This window comes from Panthera pardus, unplaced genomic scaffold (assembly GCF_024362965.1).
Source record: "Panthera pardus isolate Hobbes unplaced genomic scaffold, ASM2436296v1 HiC_scaffold_6, whole genome shotgun sequence".
Lineage (NCBI taxonomy): Eukaryota > Metazoa > Chordata > Mammalia > Carnivora > Felidae > Panthera > Panthera pardus.
In genome coordinates, this window is record NW_026526991.1 from 75,194,729 (window position 1) to 75,217,273 (window position 22,545).

Consider the following 22,545-nt stretch of genomic DNA (forward strand, 5'->3'; position numbering starts at 1 on the left):
TGTCATTTGCAAATATCTTTCCCCAGTCCGTCAGTTGCCTTTTAGTTTTGTTAATTGTTTCCTTTGCAGTGCGGAAGCTTTCTATCTTCATAAGGTCCCAGTAGTTCATTTTTGCTTTTAATTCCCTTGCCTTTGGAGACGTGTCAAGTAAGAAATTGCTGCGGCTGAGGTCAGAGAGGTTTTTTCCTGCTGTCTCCTCTAGGGTTTTGATGGTTTCCTGTCTCACATTCAGGTCCTTTATCCATTTTGAGTGTATTTTTGTGAATGGTGTAAGAAAGTGGTCTAGTTTCATTCTTCTGCATGTTGCTGTCCAGTTCTCCCAGCACCATTTGTTAAAGAGACTGTCTTTTTTCCGTTGGATATTCTTTCCTGCTTTGTCAAACATTAGTTGGCTATACACTGGTGGGTCTAATTCTGGAGTCTCTATTCTATTCCGTTGGTCTATGTATCTGTTTTTGTGTCAATACCATACTGTCTTGATGATTACAGCTTTGTAGTAGAGGCTAAAGTCTGGGATTGTGATGCCTCCAGCTGTGGTTTTCTTCAATATTACTTCGGCTATTTGGGGTCTTTTGTGGTTCCATACAAATTTAGGATTGCTTGTTCTAGCCTTGAGAAGAATGCTGGTGCAATTTTGATTGGGATTGCATTGAATGTGTAGATTGCTTTGGGTAGTATTGACATTTTAACAATATTTATTCTTTCAATCCATGAGCACGAAATGTCTTTCCATTTCTTTGTATCTTCTTCAGTTTCCTTCATAACCTTTCTATAGTTTTCAACATACAGATCTTTTACATCTTTGGTTAGGTTTATTCCTAGGTATTTTATGAGTCTTGGTGCAATTGTGAATGGGATCATTTTCTTTATTTGTCTTTCTGTTGCTTCATTTATTGGTGTATGAGAATGCAGCTGATTTCTGTACATTAATTTTGTATACTGTGACTTTGCTGAATTCATGTATCAGTTCTAGTAGACTTTTGGTGGAGTCTATCGGGTTTTCCATGTAGAGTATCATGTCATCCGCAAAAAGTGAAAGCTTGACTTCATCTTTGCCAGTTTTGATGCCTTTGATTTCCTTTTGTTGTCTGATTGCTGATGCTGGAACTTCCAACACTATGTTAAACAACAGCAGTGAGAGTGGACATCCCTGTCGTGTTCCTGATCTCAGGGGGAAAGCTCTCAGTTTTTCCCCATTGGGGATGATATTAGCTGTGGGCTTTTCATATTAGCTGTGGGCTTTTCATAAATGGCTTTGATGATGTTTAAGTATGTTCCTTCTATCCCGACTTTCTCAAGGGTTTTTATTAAGAAAGGATGCTGAATTTTATCAAATGCTTTTTCTGCATTGATTGACAGGATCCTATGGTTCTTAAATTTTCTTTTATTAATGTGATGTATCACATTGATTTGCGAATATTGAACCAGACCTGCAGCCCAGGAATGAATCCCACTTGATCATGGTGAATAATTCTTTTTATATGCTGTTGAATTCGATTTTCTAGTATCTTGTTGAGAATTTTTGCATCCATATTCATCAGGGATATTGGCCTGTAGTTCTCTTTTTTTGCTGGGTCTCTGGTTTGGGAATCAAAGTAATGCTGGCTTCATAAAATGAGTCTGGAAATTTTCCTTCCCTTTCTATTTCTATTTTTTTTTTCATATATATACATATATATATATATATATATATATATATGTATATATATATATGTATATATATACAGGTCTTGACCCACAAAATTGATTTCAAAATCCACTAATGGGTCATTACCTGTAATTTGAAAAACATATCCTAGCTAATTATATTAGCCTATGTGAGTAGTGTCATCTGTACTCTATTTCCTAGTTTTTTGATGTTTGTCAAATAAAGCAGTATCAAAAAATAATATTAGTACAAAATAAATTATAGTTGTCTCATTCTCTCTCACCCAGTACTATACAGATGACTGTCTTTTATAAAAAGATAGAAAAAGGATAGGATTTCTTTTGTGTGAATTCATGCTAGTTATGATAAATGTTCTCGAGGGTTTACTAGTTAATTTTATATTTTTTACCCTGGATATCTCTACTATTAAAGTTAAACTTTTAGATATACAATTTCTAGCTGCATTTCTATATACCATTTAAAACTGTAGGCTCTATACTGTCCTATTACCATTTTTCATGTATTGTCTAGCATTTTAAGAAATTCTCAAAGATAGGGATAGATGCCAGCTAACTATCAGATTCTCAGCAATAATCCATGATCTAATAATTCTTTCTTATTTTTTTTAATGAGAGAAAATAAGAAACACATACGATACGGCTTTTGAGGAATCCTCTTTTCCTTCCAATACAATCTGAAGTCTCATGTATCTATGTCTTATTATGAAGCTACATAAGAAATGCTTTACTCCTTTATCTTTGAGAATAGGTTTACTTTAATTTTTAAACTTTTTATTAAGACAGACAATTTCTGTTTGACCCAAAATCACCATCCAAAAAATTTATCAGTTTAAAAGACAAGGTACCATTTTTTCTAAATCATGAGAAGTTCCATAGTTACAGTGTATGAGACTCCTGTTTTAAATAAAACTCAGTGAGTATTTTGTTATTTTGAAATGCATTCATCAGTTCTTCAACATGCCCATCATATAGGAGGTAAGTGTACTTAACAAATGTTTAATAACTGAATTCTGTATGTTAAGGTATTTGTCATTAAAAATACATTTTGTAAAATAAAAAGCAAATGGTTTTTTGCTTGATTTTTTCTTCTTATAAAGTGTGTTTTCTATATTGATAAAAGCTTAATTTGTGATAGTTTTCTATTAACATTTTGAAGAATTCTTATTCTTTTTAAGAATAATAATTTTAACCGTATGCTCATTTTTAGAACTTAAATCTATTTTATAAGACTATTGACTTTTTAGATAATATTGAAATAACAATATTGTGAGTTAACACCCAAAGCATCATGTTTGTGAAACTTGAAAGTTCTTTGTGATGTTCTGAGGTTATCCAACCGCTTGCTTCTAATTTCCTGTCTTACCAGTTTTCCTTTCATAGAGTTGTCTAGGGAATAACATTTCAGACAATGTAAAAATCCCACTCAACATCCATTGGTGCCCTGTGACAAGTTTAAGTTTGAACACTTTGGTTTGGTATTTAAGAACTTTTAATATCCAACTACCACCACTCATCCACTTTCATTTCCCGCCACATTCTCCCAAATGTGCCATACTTCAGCCATAGAGAATCATTACTTCTGAGCTATGAATTGTCATTTTATGAATACCTTTATCAAAACACTCACTAATTTGATTCCACTCAATTGTTACATGTAGATTTTTTTCTCCGCTGAAGACAGGAATTGTGACTTAATTATATATATATATATATATATATATATATATATATGTGTGTGTGTGTGTGTATATACACACACATATATATATAATTATATATAATATATATATACACACACACACATATATATAAATACCATGTTATAAATTATATTTAAATTAAATTATATTTAATATTTATGATAATAATATAATTTATAATGTATATGTTATAAACCAACATAAAACCCAATTCTTTGCATTTACTAATAAATCCACACCTATTTGTTTAATTGAATTTTCTGTATACCATGCATTATAACTACATTTTAATAAGCGAGTTTATAATAGAAAACTGAAGGAACTGTTAATGATAATACTTAGTCTATTTTAATGACCTATGGAAAATGTGATTGTGATAGATACCTACTGCATGAGGCAGGGTCCTCAGGAGAAACAGAACTAATAAGACATACAAATATAGATATATAGATAAATTTATTTTAAAGAATTGGCTCATGCAATAGTAGGCACTGACAAATCAGAAATTTGTAGGGAAAGCTGGCAGGTTGGAAACTTAGGTAGGATGATATTCTTGCAGTTTTGAGTCAGACTCCCTTTTCCTTTGGGAAAACCGTTTTTGTTAAGGCCTTCAACTGATTGAATGAAGCCCATCCACATTTTTGAGATAGTCTCATTTACTTAAAGTCATCCAATTGTAGATATTAACTATATCTTCAAAGTAGCTTCACGGGAACTAGATAACTGGCTATCAGAGCCTAACCAAGTTAACATGTAAGACGATCATGCCTACCAAAACTAATGCGTGACCGTTATGTTGTACACTGAAAACAAATTTAAAATCAAAGAAATCCTTTCCATGTATGAATTTATTAATACACCTAATATCTATAACACTATGTTTAATTCTCAATAACTAGCAATAGGAGGAAGAAACATGTTAAGGAAATCATGTGTCTATAGAGACATGGTTGTAATAGAGTGGAGTTTACTCATCCCCTGACTAATGTCAGTGCCCTCTTGGATATATGGCGATTACTATTTTTACATTCCTGTTTACATCTTCAAAATTTCTCTTCATCTAGAATTCTACCTCAATAACTTTAAGTTATTTGAAATATATTTTGTTGGTATTTTTTACCAGCTTATAACTTGAAAATAAACTAATATACCAATGAAAGTATCAATTATCTTTTCAGGCTATCATGAAAATTTTACTATTCCCTTGACTTGAATAATATGCATTATTTCCTAACTACTAGTCCTCTGTTTCTTGTGCCTAACCAGTTACTAGTTTTGAGGCTGTCATATTTCAGTTTCTATGAGGGATCTATCAATTTCTAACTACTGACTAGATTTTTGTATCTAGATAGCTAGATGCAGGTAATCAACTAAAATTAATTTTCAGTTTTGAACCCATAGTCTGTCTCAGACAATGTGCTCAATGCCATCATGTGGAATATTTGTTTTAATCTTCACAATAACTCTATGAGCTGTCAGTAGTGTTATTATTCCTATTTTATTGATGACAAAATGGATATGGAAGAGTGGCCATTTGAGCTGGAGCTAAAATCCCTAACAGAATAATCTTATCCCAGATAACTGTTATGATGCCTTGCATAAACTTAAGCCCTTTTAGCTGTGCTCCAAAGATAAAGGCACATAAAAGAAAGTGCAACAAAACTACATATGGTTGTGGACACACTCTGTCACTTCATCACACTGCCAAAAATACAACTTTGTAACATAAAAATTACTGTTACTTTGTATTGAAATATTTACATATTAAGATTTAACTAGTAAGATTTAATTAGTATTAAAATTTAATTCATTGCATATATCAAAATTAAACTACCTAAATAAAACATTCTTGAGTCAGTTTCTTATCTTGTTGCCCTCTTTATTCCTATGAACCAATAGTAAGCTGAAAGAATATCCCAGAAATCTGAACCAACCACTTATGCACTTTTATAAACATGATCCCAGAAAGTTGCCTGACAAAAGACTCCAGGGGAATGCGTTTGAATTCCAAACCCCTGACAAAGTTAACCTCTCTCTCAGATTTATCACAGTAATATTAAAATATAAATTATGGATTGCCTATATATGAAAAAAGACATTTAGCAGGCTTTTAATAATAAAAGTTTTAATTATGCAATTTACAGAAGGATTCATCATCAGTTTCCTTTAAGCAGCAAGCTTCTTTAATACCTTTAAAATATAATTTGAATCTGCAAGAGTATATATCAGGGTTACCTTCTGGAAGATAGATTGAGATGTGATCAGCCTCTACTTAGCACGTTTCTGTAGCATTTCAATTATTTTATCACAAATTATAATATTTTAAAGTGGACTAAATTAGAAGAAATGGTAGCTCAAAATATGATTTTGTTTGAAACTTAGCTTTACTTGCAAAGTGCAACAGTATGTCCACGCATACAGCAAATGCCATAGAAATCATGGCAAGTTTTAAAAGATTAATTTATGGTGCTTTTGGTGATAAAGACTAAAATAGATTGAATAGTTCTTATGTAAAATGAAATTTATTTTCAAATTAGTGCATCTGGCAGTAGTGAGAGCCACACAATAAGCTCATATATCTTTCTACAGCAAAGTTAAGAAATATAAAACATTAATAAAAGCACATGTTTATTATAAAGTAAAATGCAGAATCCCTATGAAGTTTTAAGATAAACAACAAAGAAATTCCAGGTTTACTATATCTGCTTCAGGTTCTATTCCTAACTCTTCTGGTGGTATGAATATATTCTCTCCTTCTCTTAGGTAAATAGTTTCTGGTGAATCAAAAGAAAACCAAAATGAAAATATATTAAACTCAGCAATGAAAAGACATGGAGTGGCTGGATGGATAAAAAACAAGTCCCAACTATATGCTGTCTATAAGAAACTCAACTTAGATCTAAGGACATACATAGGCCAAAAATGAAGGGATGAAAAAAGATACTCCATGCACATGGTAACCGAAAGAAAGCAGGGAGGGTGGCTGTACCTCTATCAGAGAAGATAGACTTTAAGTCAAAAACTGGCACAAGAGCCAAAGAAGGTTATTACATAATAAAAGGGTCAGTTTATGTGATATGTTGATTGATATACACAGGTTTCCTCCAAGTTTTCAAAAGTTCACATTACACCACTTCACTTTTACAAAAGACCTATATTAGGATCTGTTTCCACTAACCAAAAGAAATCCAGAGATTTTTGCTTTTATGAAATAGATTGCAGTGTTTGTTTTACTGCAAGTGGTCATAGAGGCAGCGTGCATCATGAGCATGACAGTGATGCCACCAGGCCCCTTCCCTGGGAACTACACTCAGCATCTCATCATCAAGGTGCCTTAGCTTTGAACCATGTCTGTGAGCATCTGTGCTTTATCTCCACTTATTCTGTGCATCTGTTAGCAAGATGTGTCCTAAGGTGTCAGAAAATCTAAGATAGACTATTGTTTAGGTCTGGGAACCAACACTCAAAAAGTTCCATATAAGCTAATGGTACTTGCTTTTTTTTTCTACTTTATACCATTTCTGCTTATAGAAGATTTCATAGCAAAGCTCTACTTTCTGATAGTGGGAGAAACGTTCATATTCATGAAGTATTATTCAGCCTTAAAAAAGGAGAGCCTACCATTTGCAACAACATGGATGAACCTGCATAATGTTATGCTAGGTGAAATAAGCAAGACTTAGGAAGAAAAATGCATGATCAGTGAAAATCACTGCATGATCTCATTTATATGTGGAATTTTAAAAAGTTTAATACATAGAAGCAGAAAGTAGAATGGTGGTTAGCAGGAGAAGGGAGGTAGGGAAAATAGAGATATTGGTCAAAGGATATGGAGTTGCATTACGTAGGATGAATAAGTCTAGAGATCTAATATGTTGCATGATGACTACAGTGAAATACTGTATTGAATACTGGAAATTTGCTAAAATAGTAAATATGGGAGCTATGTGAGGAGATGATATGTTAATTAGCGTAATTGTAATAATCATTTTACTCTCTATGTATATATCAAACCATCATGTTATATATCTTAAATAAAATATTTATCTTAAAATGAAATTTTTCTTAAAAAGTATCAATTCAACAGGAAGATATAATCATTATAAATACGTATGCACCCAATATCAAAGCACCTAAGCAAAAAATTGACATGTATGAAGGGACAAATAGACTCCAATACAATAATATTAGAAGACTTCAGTACCCCACTTTTAATAATGAATACATCATCCAGATAGATGATCAATAAGGAAACTGCAAACTTGAGCACCTCTCTGGACCAAATGGACCTAACAGATATATACAGAATATTCTACTCAGTAGCTCCAGAATACATATTCTTTTCAAGCACACATGGCACATTCTCTAGGATAGATTATAGGACACAAGGCAAGTCTTAATAAATTTAAGAAGATTGAAATAATTCCAAGTCTCCTTTGCAAACACAGTAGAAAAAAAAAAAGAAATCAGGAAGATTCATTAATGAATAGAAATCAACATACTCTCGAATGTCCACTGAGTCAAAAAAAAAATACAAAAAGAATTGGGGAATATCTTGAGATAAATGAAAGAACAATATACCAAAACTTACGGAATATTGTAAAGGCACTATTAAGAGGAAAGTTTATAGCAATAAATATTGCATGTTAATAAAGAAGAAAAATCTTAAAGGATCTAACTTTACACCAAAAGGAACTAAAAGAAGAAGAAAAAGTACAGGTTAGCAGAAGGAAAGAAATAATAATAATTAGAGCAGAAATAAATGAAATAGAGAATAGAAAAACAATAGAAAAAATTGACAAAACTAAGAGTTGGTTTTTTGAAAAGGTAAACAAAACTGACCAACCCTTAGACTAAGAAAGGAAAGCGACAAGACTCAAAAAATGAAAGAGAAAACATTACAACTGATTTCACAGGAATAAAAAATATCATAAGGGATTATTATAAACAATTGTACTTTAACAAATTGGACAACCTAGAAGAAATGGATAAATTCCTAGAAATATACGATGTACCAAGAATACATCAAGAGAAATAGAAAGGATGTACATACCAATAACAAATAAGGAGAATGAATCAGTTATCAAAAATCTCCCAACAAAGAAAAGGCTCAGGGCCAAGTGGCTACAAGGCATATCTTACCAATGACTTAAAGAAGAATTAATACCAATTCTTCTTAAACTGTTATAAAAAAAAAAAATAGAAGAGCAAATACTTCCAAGTTCATTTTATGAAGCCAGCATTACCCTGATAATAAAGTCAGACAAAGGCACCACAAGAAAACTACAAACCAACATCCTTGATAAACATGGATGTCAAAATCTTCAACAGATTATTAGCAAACTGAATACAAGAGCACATTCAACGAATTATCACCATCACCAAGTAGGATGCATTTCTAGCATGCAAAGATGGTTTGACATATGCAAATCAATAAATATGATACAACACATTAACAGAATGAGGGACCAAAATCTCATGACCATTTCAAAAGATAGGAAAAAAACATTGATAGAATTCAACAGTCTTTCCTGATAAGAACTATCAACAAATTAGGTACAGAAGGAATTTACCTCAACACAATAAAGGTCACAGCTAACATCATACTTAATGATTAAAAAAAAACCCAAAAAGTAAAAGCTTTCCTCTAAAATATAGAACAAAGCAAGGATGCCCATTCTTCCACGTCTATTCAACATATCTCTGGAAGTCTTAGCCAGAGCAATTGGACAAGAAAAATAAGTAAAAGTCATCCAAATAATAAAGGAAGAATAAAATTACCTCTGTTTACAGATGACGTGATCTTACATGTAGAAAACCCTAAAGACTGAAGGAAGTAAAACAAAGCAAAATAAAGCAAAACAAAAAACCCATTTACTGATGAACTCAGTAAAGTTTCAGGATACATAATCAACCTGTAAAAAAGTTGCATTTCTAAACAAATAACACACTATCTGAAAAGGAAATTAAGAAAATAATCCCATTTATAAAAGCACCAAAAAAGTAAAATAAAATACTTAGGCATAAACTTAAGGAAGTGAAAGGCTTTTATAGTGAAAACTATGAAACATCAATGAAAAATTGATGCAATGAATGCAATGAAAAAATTAAAGCAGACACAGATAGATGGAAAGACATGCCACATTTATGGATTAGAAAAATTAATATTGTGTAAATGTCCATACTACCCAAAGTGTTCTACAGATTCTGTGCAATCCCTACCCAAATCTTAATGATATTTCTTGAAGAAATAAAAAAAAAAACAATCCTAAAATATATGTGAAAGCACAAAGGACCTTGAATAACTGAAGCAATCTTGAGAAAGAACAAAGCTGGAGGCAAGCATCACACTGTCTGATTTTAAAACATATTCCAAAGGTGCAATAATTAAAAGAGCAAGGTACTGAAATAAAAAAAGCGTCTATACCAATAGAATAGAATAGAGATGCCCAGACAAAAACCTGCAGGTTTTTGCCAAAAGTGCCAAGAATACAAAATGAGGAAAGAATTATCTCTTCAATAATTGGTGTTGGGAAAACTGGATATACACATGAAAAAGAATGAAATTGGATCCTTTTACTACCACTCACACAAATTAACTGAAAATTGATTGAACGTAAGACATGAAACTATAAAACTCTTAGAATAAAAGAGAAAAAACCTTGACATTGGTCTTGGCAATGATTTCTTTGTCTTGGCAATGATTTCTTGGGTATGACACCAAAAGCACAAGCAGCAAAAGCAGAAATAGACAAGTGGGACTACATCAAAGTAACAAGTGTCTACACAGCAAAAGAAACCATCAACATAATGAAAAGACAACCTACAGAGTGTGAGAAAATATTTGCAACTTATATATTTGATAAGGGGTTCATTTCCAAAATATATAGGGAACTCATACAACTCAATAGCAAAAATGCAACTAATCTGATTTTAGAAATGGGCAAAGGACTGGCACTGACATTTCTTCAAAGAAGGCATACAAATGGCCAATAGGTATATACAAAATGCTCAACATTTCTAATCATCAGGGAAATGCAAATCAGAACCACAGTGAACTATCATTACTTTACACTTGTAAATGGCTTGTACACTTGTACATGGCTATTATCAAAAAGTCAAAAAGATAGTAAGTGTTGGTGAGGATATGAAGAAATTGGAACCCTTGTGCATGGTTGGTGGGAATTTTAAATTAGTGCAGCTGCTATGAAAAGCCAACATAGAGATTTCTCAAAAAATATAGAGCTACCAGAAATCCCACTTCTGAGTATACATCCAAAAAAACTGAAATCAGGATCTCGAAGAAGTGTCTGTAGCATTATTCACAACTGCCAAGTTATGCCAATGGGCAACAATGCGATATTGTGCACTTAAATTTTTGTTAAAAGGGTAGATTTTGCATTAATATTTTTTTTACCATGTGCACACACATAAAGGGGACACAGGAAAATTTAAGAATGGTATATTTATTACTGTGATTGTTTTGATGGTAACATGAATTTATGAATATGTTCAAACTCATCAAGTTATATATCTTAATTCTGTGCAGTTTTTTTGTATACCAATTATACCTCAATAAAGCTGGGGGAAAAACTATACTAACAACTGAGACTTTATGGGTGATCAGAAGTGTTGGAAGAGAAATAAAAAGTAAATACCAAAAAAAAAAAAAATTCAGACAGTTAAGCCACTTGAAATGATATTTATAGAAATGCATAATATTTTACTTTCTGTATTGTTTCTGAATCTGGTAAAAATTTGCCATTTTAAGAGCATCATTTGGTAAGAAGAGCAGAAAAGCTACATTCTTGTACTCAGAAGCTATTTATAGTCTTCCATTAATCTCATGAAATATAAAACCCTGTTTCTGAAACATAGTAAGAAATGCTTTTTAAAAATAATGGGTATTGGGGCACCTGCATGGCTCACTAGGTTAAGCGTCTGACTTTGCTCAGGTCATCATCTCACAGTCCATGGATTAGCCCCGCGTGGGGCTCTGTGCTGACAGCTCAGAACCTGGAGCCTGCTTCAGATTCTGTGTCTCCCTCTCTAATTTGCCCCTCCCCTGCTCATTCTCTCTCTCTCTCTCAAAAATAAACATTAAAATTTTTAAAAAATAATGGGTATTTAAAAATTAAAAATGAATACCTGACAGAGATTACCTGACTTCTTTTAGTAAGAAAAAAAGCTAAGCATTAAATAGAATAGTCTCAAATCTGGTTTGGACTGTTTTTCATTGATTGTGTAACCATCAAACTTATAAATTCCTTAATGGAGAAGATCATTTGTTCAATATTGTGAGAATAGTTTTGACTATACATTGTGGAACCAGTTCAATGCTATTTTTATAGGGTGTGAACATGACACTTAATGTATTCTCTTGATCAGCCTATGAAATTACCATTTTGTTAGCTGCATGAGCAATTATGAGTTTCTCTAGTCTATGGAAAAGTTGTAAACATTTTTCTTGTCCATATCGTTGTTAATTCTGCTCTCCAAGAAATAAGTTTTGCCCTGACATATGTGATTCGTCTGTCCCTGATCTGCTCAAATTTGATTCCTTTGGGTACTTCAGGTTATGAAGGAATTTTATTGGTAATAAGTAGATGTTTTCTTGAACCCAGTTTCTCTGTGATACTATCTTTCTGTGATTCTATGATACATAAATATTCAATGAGTTTTACAGAAGTCGACCAAAGTCTTCTCATTTACTGTTTATCTCCCAAGAGTACCATAATGCTTGCTTGTTACTAGCTATGACCTGCATACTAATTATATTCTAAAAATCATAAAAGTTATTCTTATTGAGGGGCACCTGGGTGGCTTAGTCCAACTCTTGATTTCCACTCAGGTCAGGATTTCACAGTTGGTGAGTTCGGGCCCCGTGTCAGGCTCTGCACTGGCAGTATGGAGCCTGCTTGGGATACTCACTCACACTCTCTCTCTCTCTCTCTCTCTCTCTCTCTCTCTATGAGTAAATTAACTTAAAAAAAATAAAAGCATTGTCTTAAAAAAAAAAAAAAAAAAGGTATTCTTGTTGAGAATATAACTTAGATACCCAGAAGGTAGAACACAATGGAAAAAAGAGGTATAATAAAACATAACATGCATAAAATTCACCTCTAAATTACTGAGTATTACTTGGTGAGAACTCTGATAAACTTCAAGAACTAGAATATACTCATTTTTTAAAAAAAATCGTTAATGTTTATTTATTTATTTTGAGAGAGAGACAGAACGTGAGCGGAGGAGGGATAGAGAAAGACACAGAATCCAAAGCAGGCTCCAGCCCTGAGGTGCCAGCACACAGCCCAACACGGGGCTTGAACCCACAAACTGTGAGATCATGACCTAAGCAGAAGTCAGACATTTAACTGAGTGAGCCACCCACGCGCCCCTAGAATATATTCTTATTACATACCTAATTTTTGTCTTTGTTTGGTATTCTTTTCCCCATCTTACATCAATTTAACACATATTAAGAACTTGAATTATGGGGCCACCTGGGTGGGTCAGTCCATTAAGCATCTGACTTCCACTTAGGTCATGATCTTGTGGTTCACGAGTTCAAGCTCCATGTTGGGCTCTGTGCTGACAGCTCAGAGCCTGGAGCCTGCTTCAGATTCTGTGTCTCCCTCCCTCTCTGCCCTTCTCCCTTTCATGCTCTCTCTCTCTCTGAAAAATAAATGAACATTAAAAAAATTAAAAAGAAAAACTTGAACTATGGATGTGTCAAAAAGCATTTCTTCTGTTGCATTTCTTAGGTGAAATTCACGTAACATAAAAGTAACTTTTGAAGTTTACAGTTAGATGATATTCAGCACATTCACTATGTTGTATAATCATTACCTGTGTCTAGTCCGAAACAAAAAGCATTTATGATTATTGTCTTTATAATAATCATACCATTTATAAAACTGTATTATATATTGGGTAGCATGCATGCGGTTTCTGTATTAACAATACAGAGGTGTGTAATCTTGATTTTAAAGGTAAAGAAATAAAGTTTAGATAGATCAAGTAATTTACTGAAGATCATATACATAATATGTTGCTTAGCCAGGGTATCTGTTTCTGAAAGCTATATCCATTCCTTTGTGCTAAACATACCCTCATCCATCTCACCTTTTATTAGTGAGTGAATTTCCAAGGCAGGCAGGCTTTTCTGTGTGCTGGCATGAAGTAATGTTGCTGTGTTCTAGTGTGCTATTTCAGAAAAATGTATTGAGAGCTTGCATGATATAGATTCCTAATGTAAGTTTAAATATTTTCTTGAGATTAAAGGTTTGTTGACTATTGCGATTATATTTAGCAACCATCACATACAAAGGAGGTGTTTTATTTTCTGAGGTATTCTTTATCTTTTTATTGCTTTAGGTATGCTTCTTCCGTAAAAGATGGTTCCCAGTATTTTGTGCTCCTGATTGTGACAGATGGTGTTATCTCGGATATGGCTCAAACCAAGGAGTCCATAGTCAATGTGAGTAGGGATCGTTCAGTCTCGAGCTGGCTAAGTGACAGCATGGTGCTTTCAACCTAAGTTGAAAGAGTTAATGTTAGTTGACTTAATAGTGAAACAAAATGCTCATGCTTTTGCAACTGATTGCATTCTTATCCTTATCCAGAAAACTCAAATGTATATGTACCATTAGTTCATAAAGACTAACCTAAGCAGTATGGATAACTGTGTTATAACAAAATTATTTTCCTCCCAGAATAAAAAAAAAATAAGATGATACCATCACCTTCATGTGCATGAGTGTGCTCACCTCTACTAGTTGGATGTACTTGTACACAATCTTACAATTTGTACAAAGTATTTCTTAATATTTACATTTCAATTATAGGAGCACTGTACTGACATTCTTATTTCTATATAACTGGAAGGGACTGGACTTTATTCAAAAACCATCCTTGTATAATTCCTAATTATTTATTTTTATGATTATTTGTCTTTTTATTAGATTATAATCTATAAAATCTATATTTATAGACTATTTTTTTTGAGAGATGGCATGAATTGGGGAGGGACAGAGAGAGAGAGAGAGAGAGAGAGAGAGAGAGAGAGAATCCAAAGCAGGCTCCACACTGTCAGAGCAAAGCCTAATGTAGGGTTGAACACATGAACTGTGAAATCATGACCTGAGCTGAAGCTGGACGCTCAACTGACTGAGCCACCCACATGCTCCTAGACTATATTGTATAGAATTATATCTTACTCACCTTTCCATGTCCAAGTTTAGACATATTTGGCACAAAGTTGACATTTAGTGAAAATGGGTTTCATGAGTGCTTTGCATATCATAGCTCATAATTATTAATAACATAGGGAATATATAATTAGCTGTTTGGTGGAGGATCATATGGGGGGAAAATTATAGACATTTACTGAAAAAAACATACATAAAAAGCAGTTGAAGTAAGGCTTACACATTTATTTGTTATTTTTTAACTAGAATTACTTGGGTTGAATTCACCTTGATTTCCTTTATGTTCTGGTCAGTGGCATTCGTGTGCACTTGAAAATAGGAATTTAATAATTTGGGATTAAACTAATAAGACATGATGTATTGAGGACCAATTATTCATAATTTGATGATCTTCATGCTGAAGATGTGGTTGGTACAGTGTTCCTTTTCTCTATTGCTGGATCTCACATTCTGACCATTAAATTCTTTAAAATGATTACATTGTTTAAGTGATACATATGATGGGAAAATATGCAAATATTTTTGAATCAAATATTCAGTATCACTCACAATCCCATGGATATTTAATACATAAATTAATCATTCTAATACTAACTTTCTGTAATTATCATCTGTATTCACTCATTTACAATGAAAATTGCTTTCCCTAACTTTGGGTATAAGTGGGATAGAGTAGGGTACTACTCTTTCACAAATATAGTACCATTTTTCCCTTACAGCGACTCAAAGATTTTTTATGGGAGAGAAAACATGAATAAAATGCCCAGAGATACCCTCAGTCAACTTAGGAAGATGTTGGCTGAGAATAGCAAGTGAAAGCAGATGTGCAATACTTTTTATTTTTCATATTGTCCAAGGCTGGTCATTCCCAGAGAATGTCCCACTGAATAAGTGTATGTACAGTTAGTTCAAAAAGAATGAGTAGAATCAAGCATATTATTGTGATGTGTTCAAACCTATTTTAGTGAACATCTGAAAAAAATATCAAAACAGGATATTATTTTCTTCTTAAATTATAATTCTTTTTTTAAGAAGTCAACTTCTTAATTGTAAACCAATTGTGTATTCTCTTTGAAGGCTTCGAAACTTCCAATGTCAATAATTATAGTGGGTGTTGGACCAGCAGAATTTGATGGTGAGTAATAAAATTTTAATAGTATTCCTTGGGAATTTATTTACTGATTCATCATGCTGTAAGGTTTCTGTTACTCTTTTTTTGTATATAAGAATGTGAATATGAATGTGGATCTGTATATAATATCCATGTACATAGAGACGTAAATGTAGATATCTCACGATGAAGTCTATTCAGTTGAGCAAAAGAAGAGATTGTCTTCTGACTAAGCCTTATCTCTCCAGTATCTATTAATTCAACATGTAGGTTTCTACTCCATTAGATATGGTTTGTACCCCAAAATAATATTTTTTATGAGTGACAGAGTGATAAATGGAGTTGTTGTTCCCAAGGCAAAACACACTCTGGGTTCACTAAAAACCTTTAAGGATGAGCACTAAATTAATAAACCATTAGATTGTGAAGAGAGATGTTAACACAAGCATAATATGCTACTTTAATGGATTTTCAGACACTAGCTAGTTGATAGACATTAGCTTTATAAATATATAAGTTCTGTCATGTGAAAGAGCAAAGTAAAATGAAAATGGAACTGAACATCTGAGATTTAATGACACTTTATAAAATTATGCTAAATTGAGTTACTGGGTAGTTCTCTGTTTGGGCTCAGACCTTGTTCAAATGCCAATTAAGTGACTGGTGTTTTTGTAACTAGTGATCTGGGGTAAACTTCTTTAAGGATAATTTGTTCCCAGTCATCTGGTGAATTCCTTTCAAAGACAACTATGCTAGATGGCAACTGCATGATCACATGGCATTCACCTGGTTCAGGTGTTTTTACTTTAACAATGACTTTATTTAGCTTGGGGCTTTGGAAATGAGAATAATTTTAGAATATTTAGAACAAGCTTTAGTACATTACAGGTTAATTTAAGCACATAGGTGGCTGATTATACTATCATCATTGCTGGGATGATTCTCCTTTAACCACCAGAGCCGCCTCCATAAGGATAGTATAGATCTATCCATCTCAGGTAAAGCACGACAGGCAAAGTTGTTATATTGCTGACCCTGGAAATCCTTTCTTTCGATTCCACGGTTGGTTGGTCATGCTTTGCTTCATTATAATCTTCCAGTGTCTAAAGCAAAAGTCATTTAGCTCTGACTGCTGCTGCTTCTGCTAATATTTTCTCTGTCTTTGAATATTCACATCTGTTTGCATTGTATGTCAGGCATGAATTTGAGACAACCTCTCTGCAGTCAGGAAAGCTAAGGGACATCTTTCTTGTTAATGCTTTGTGTACTTGATCATCTGCATTAATCAGTGATTGACTGTGATTCACAAACTTCACTAAATGCTAGGGTAAAATAACTCATGCCTTCTTCGGTTATAATTTGCATTTGCCTTAAGGATGCACCTCTCACTAGGTGCATCCCAGGTCTCCCCAACTCCTGTGGAAGTCTGAGGTTAGGTGTATGACCTAACCTCATTCACTTGTTCCTCAAGAGCCTGCACACATCATGTGTGAATACAGAGCCACTGACCCTTCCTGGCGTGTATTTCTGGTCATATATTTCTATTCAGAGCAGCAGGCACAGTTATTTGGGTACTCCCTCATCCAACTGCCACAGCTATTTATTTTCTTCATTTCTTTTGTTCTCAATGAATTATTTATTAAGGTTTGAGGCATGATAATTCATCATTTCCCTCTCTGACTTCCCAAACTGAATAAAAATATGTAGGAATCCCTCAGATGAAGACCACAATATAAGCATTATTACTAATAATGCAGAACTGAAGAATTTGGGTTAACCTCTGCACAAAATCAGACTTGTCACTATTTTCCTCCCAAGATTAAATGACCTCAGCCTTCTCTCCAGGCCTCCTCTGTGCAAGGGTAGAGCCTGGTCTATTAAGCACACCACAGGGAAAAAATACATCCAAAGCGAGGATAGCCTGTTCCTAATCAGAGAGATTTCAAAGTCAGTCCCTTCTCCTTTTAGTAATCCCATAAATCAATTAGTCCTCTTTCCATGTAGAAAAAAGAGTGAAGACTACAGGCAAAGAGGGAAATTGCCTTCCCAGTAGAATTGCTTCCTGGGTATTAGAGTGATACTTTCCTCTGGCAAACATGGGGACAGGGAATTAGGTCCTGTGACAACTGACTTGTGCTTTCACCATGACAGAAGTTTTAATAGGATGGGAAAACTTCGAGGCCAGTACTAGAAAAGTAGACTATTCCTCTAGGAGACACAAGTGCTTTTCTAAAGTATTTTTCTTTCTCTACTCTCAAAATACCTCTCTTCTCTCCATGGCTAACAAGAAAAGGACAGAATACTCATGTTTCACATAGAAAATCTTTGACTTCCATTCAGATTGTGCTGTCCTGTCAAGAAGAGCCTTTCTCTCAGCACTTCCAAATCTGCTGTAGAGTAAGTTTAAATATTACACATAGAAACTGACATAAGGAAAGACTGAGATAAAACCTGCACAATCTGAATCTAAATCTTGCACATTTTATCAGTTAACTACCTAAATCCAACATCCAAACACTTTTGACAAGAAGGACATTATTTGCATGGGCAAGAAAGGTAGTATCTTGCCATCCATTCTTTGAAGTTAGATGAATTGGGAATAACCTATTAGATTAATAAGTATTCAAATTTCTCATTTCTGTATTTTTAATGAGAACAATTTAAAACTTTCTGTGTAGTTTTTCCCCCAATGCATTGTCACTCCACCATAAAGCATCGTCATTGAGAAGAAAGATTTCTCAAGGCAGGATTTCTTTATCCTTAAAAGGCAAAAAGTCAAATTAAAGCAGCATCGGGCTACCTGCTTTAATCAGAGTTAGTAGAATGGGAGAAGTAGATGGGTTCTAGTTTCATTGTGTCTTGCACAGCTAGAAAGAAGTACATCTCTGTCTCTTATAGACCTTTTTTTCTAAGAAGTACTTGTGGGGCTTACCATCTCAGGCTCCTTGTGGACCAGATGCAAATCTAGAGGGTGAATGGTACCCTTCCACCACTTTCATGCCCTGTCTTTTTTCCTTGCTCTCAAAAAGATAGCCTCCATTTCTTGCAACAGCAGCTTTTTAATTCAAAGGATGTGCTGAAAAGTGGGAGTTATTTTATAGGATCTTGTTCTTCTATGTTATTATTATCTGGATGACTGTCCATTTCCTTAATTGGAATGAAACACAAAGACTGATGGAGATCATAGGGACCATGGACAATGACATCCAGATTATCACTGAACTCTTGTTTCCCAGTAGAGAGTAAAGGAGAACTTCCTGCAATTGCTAGGTTGTCACCATCATTGAACATTTATGTCTCAGAAGTCACATGAAAATTTTGAAACAAAACTAAACCGAAACAAAGGAATTAACATTGAAAGTATTTGAGCATCATGACATTCTTATTTACATCCCTAATAAGTATGGAAGAAAGATAGATATTTTGTATGGTAATTTATTATTATTATTAGTAGTAGTAGTAGTAGTATTTTAATCCCAATATAGTTAACATACAGTGTAATATTAGTTTCTGATCTACAATAAGTGATTTAACACTTCCATACGTCACTCTCTGCTCATCACAACAGGTGCAGTCCTTAATCCCCATCACCTATTTCACCCATCCCTCCACCCACCTCCCATTTGGTAACCATTAGCTTGTTCTCTATTATAAAGAATCTGTTTCTTGCTTTGTCTCTCTTATTTTTTCCCTTTGCTCATATGTTTTATAGGTATTTTGTATTTTAATAAGTTAATTATAGTATACACATTTTACTAAATTATGACATGTATATCTAAGCAAATTATAGAGTGGTAGCTCTCTATCAATTATGTGCAGTAACAATGTTTCAGCCCAGATACTGACTAATGAACATGTATATAAAAGTAAAAATTTAAAACAGTGTTTTTAACTCAGATGCATTATCCAAACACTGAAGAAAATAATGAAAAGGTTCTGGCTGAGCTGTAGTTTTTAGAGGGTGAAGAGGCAAACATAATTGCAAGTGGTCACTGGAGTCTGGTGAATGTCATGTGTATACGAAATGAATTATCAGTAATAGAATTATACTTTTAAACACAAATTAGCATTCCTCATGTAATTAATTATTTAGAGAATTCTCACTGAAAACTTAATAAACTCTGGAAAATGTTCTTAATTGCAGTATTACTTTACTTTATTACCAGCTGTTCTATTACATCACAGCATTTACAAATACCAGCTGAGCTGATCTATGTAATGTTGAAATTATTTCTTAACTAACAAAAAAAATCATACTTCAGAATAATCACACTTTATTCAATCAATATAAGGTAGAGCAAATGCCTCTGTTTTAAAATCCATTAATAAGGTAGAAATTGGGCAATATATTGGATATACAGTTTTGTAGTTTCTTTCTTTTTTTAAATTTAAATCCAAGTTAGTGAACATACCGTGGATTTGTTGTGGTTTCAATGGGAATAGAGTTCAAATTGTTCCTGGTAATTCTGTGATTACTGTCAAGTTTCTTAAATTAGAAAGAAGACAAAAGTTGAATGGATTAGCATCACTTGCCCAATCAGTCATGTAAGCATATAACCCAGAATTGAGAACCTCTAGGATGGGGAGATATATCTATACTACACTGGCTCTTCCATTTTTCAAGGGTCACATGAGGTCTTGGCTAGCTTCCTTCATTTGTAACATTTGCGCTCAGTCAAGTTCTGTGGTAGAAATGACTGAGGAGATGGGATCCACAAGCCTTCTGCCCTGACATAGGATGCGTTGCTACTTCATACATCTTGATTTCCTATCACCTGTGTTGTTTTAGTACATGACTGAAATGCGCTGGATAAATGGTCTTATTTTATTTTCAAGCCATGGTTGAATTGGATGGAGATGATGTAAGAGTTTCCTCCAGAGGAAAATATGCCGAGAGGGATATTGTACAGGTAAGAAACTTAATGGAAATTATTCATTTTGTTCATTGTGAGGAACCTGTCAGCTCTGATTTGTAAATAAACAACTTACATTGAAAGCAGGACTGTCAGTTTCTGTTTAATTTAGTTGGTTGATTCTCTATGAGATGCGTGGCAAGTAGGGCCTAGAATAAGTACCTAGCGATTTTTTTCTTCTATTTCAAGTTCACCATATATAAGATAGAAATGTTAATAAGTGTCTTTTCCTACTTTAATATTACCAGAAAATATCATAGAGGTCGTTGGTAAAATTAGAAGCCAGAAACATAACAGACTTTTTAATGATGCTTATCCATTATGTACTCCTCAATAAAGACTAAGTATATTTTAAGACAGCTGATTACATTTCAATGTAAATAAATTTAGTGGAAGCAAACCAAAACTATAGATATTTACATAGTCTACCTAGATTGTGGTTAGAAAAGTGGAGAAATAGATTTAAAGATTCTATGTAATATAGAATTATATATAAAAATATAAATAATATATAATTTAAGTGTAATTATATATAGATGTTATATAATATAATAATATATGATATACAATAACATAACAACCTATGTAATATATATCATTTACACTTGTTATAATCAAGAAAAATATGTAACTAAAGCCTACTATTCTAGGAGTGAATAGAAGGGAAAAATCTGCAACCAATCATTATAGTTCAAATTTATCATTGAAAGTAAGCATTTAATTCAACTAAATGGCTACATACTTTAGAGTTTCCATACTTTTAGGATTTTACAAGGGGGGAAAAAAGCTGTGAAGTATACTTTTTTAAATATGAAAGCAAAGATCTCAGCACCGTTTAAGCACATGCTATAAAAGTTTTGAAGGGGCAAACAATGGACTTCAGTGTTATCTCCTAAATAATAACCTGTATTTTCACCTAAAAAGCAGTCATTAAAAGAATCCCACAGAATTTAGAATCCTGTGGAATTTGGTTCAAATCCCAGTTTGGCCACTGTGATGATTTGAATGAGCTTTCTAAATTTCAGTGTTCTGGTGTTCTGGCATTGTTGTTAAGATCAGTAAGGGCATGTGTATAAAATACATTTCTGAAATAGAACTCAGTAAAAGACAACAAAACTGATTAAAATAATTTGAAGGAGAAATATAATCAGTAAGTATGTTAATATAGAGATTAATGTTGATAAAGATTTAAAAAAGCATTGTTCTTTATCAGGCAGCAAGATTAAATTTTAAAATAGAAACATCTATATAACAGTTTTTTTAAAGATAAATATGATTTAAACTTTTTAACCTAACGTTCTTGGTAGACTAAAAAGAACACATGCACATGAATGATTAGGTTAAAAGCACCTGAAAAAGGGAACATGATGATGTGGTCATTTATTTAAGTATCCCGTGGTGTTTTGTTTTCATAATTAGACACATGATTATTCACCTTAACCTTATTAGCATAATTATACGTCTAAGTAATTACACTTTATCTAAAAGCTCTTCATAATGTATGACTCACAGTTTCCAAAAAATCAAATTACTGAAGGGAAGTATGAATTTGAAGTTCTTTGGAATGTGTTATGCTGCTATTGTAATGCATTTTTCAAAATCAGTAGAAGCAACCTCATGTCCCATAGCGTCATCATAATGCATAAGGGAAACTTGTTACTATTTTCTTCCTTTAGAGGTAGTTAAGCTTGCCCACATGGTTAAGGTTACCTTTAAGAGGGCTAATCTGTTATATTAGTGAAAAACAATAGTCATGCCTGTTAGCATTTATAAAATAAAAATGTCCATGATCATGAAAGTATTTAGTCTCTCAGTGGAAATACTTATTGTGGAGAATATTGAGATTGAGATGCCTAGATCTATGAAAGTATAATATTGTCACTCTGATCTTGAACAAGTCAAGTAATCTTTCTGAGCCTTAATTTCATTACCTCTAGACTTTA

The 22,545-nt window shown here is 33.2% G+C and overlaps 1 protein-coding gene across 2 annotated transcripts in view; it reads left to right on the forward strand.

Moving 5' to 3' along the window:
- CPNE8 (copine 8) overlaps positions 1 to 22,545 on the forward strand; it is a 232,092-nt gene that overhangs the window by 195,538 nt on the left and 14,009 nt on the right. The window contains exons 17-19 of one of the 2 annotated variants that reach the window (XM_019452437.2): positions 13,746 to 13,848; positions 15,656 to 15,713; positions 20,526 to 20,599. In XM_019452437.2, coding sequence (XP_019307982.1) covers positions 13,746 to 13,848; positions 15,656 to 15,713; positions 20,526 to 20,599 — 235 coding nt within the window. Of the gene's footprint in view, positions 1 to 6,131; positions 7,428 to 13,745; positions 13,849 to 15,655; positions 15,714 to 20,525; positions 20,600 to 22,545 lie in introns of those variants that run through there. The other variant, XM_019452438.2, reaches the window with a different exon arrangement.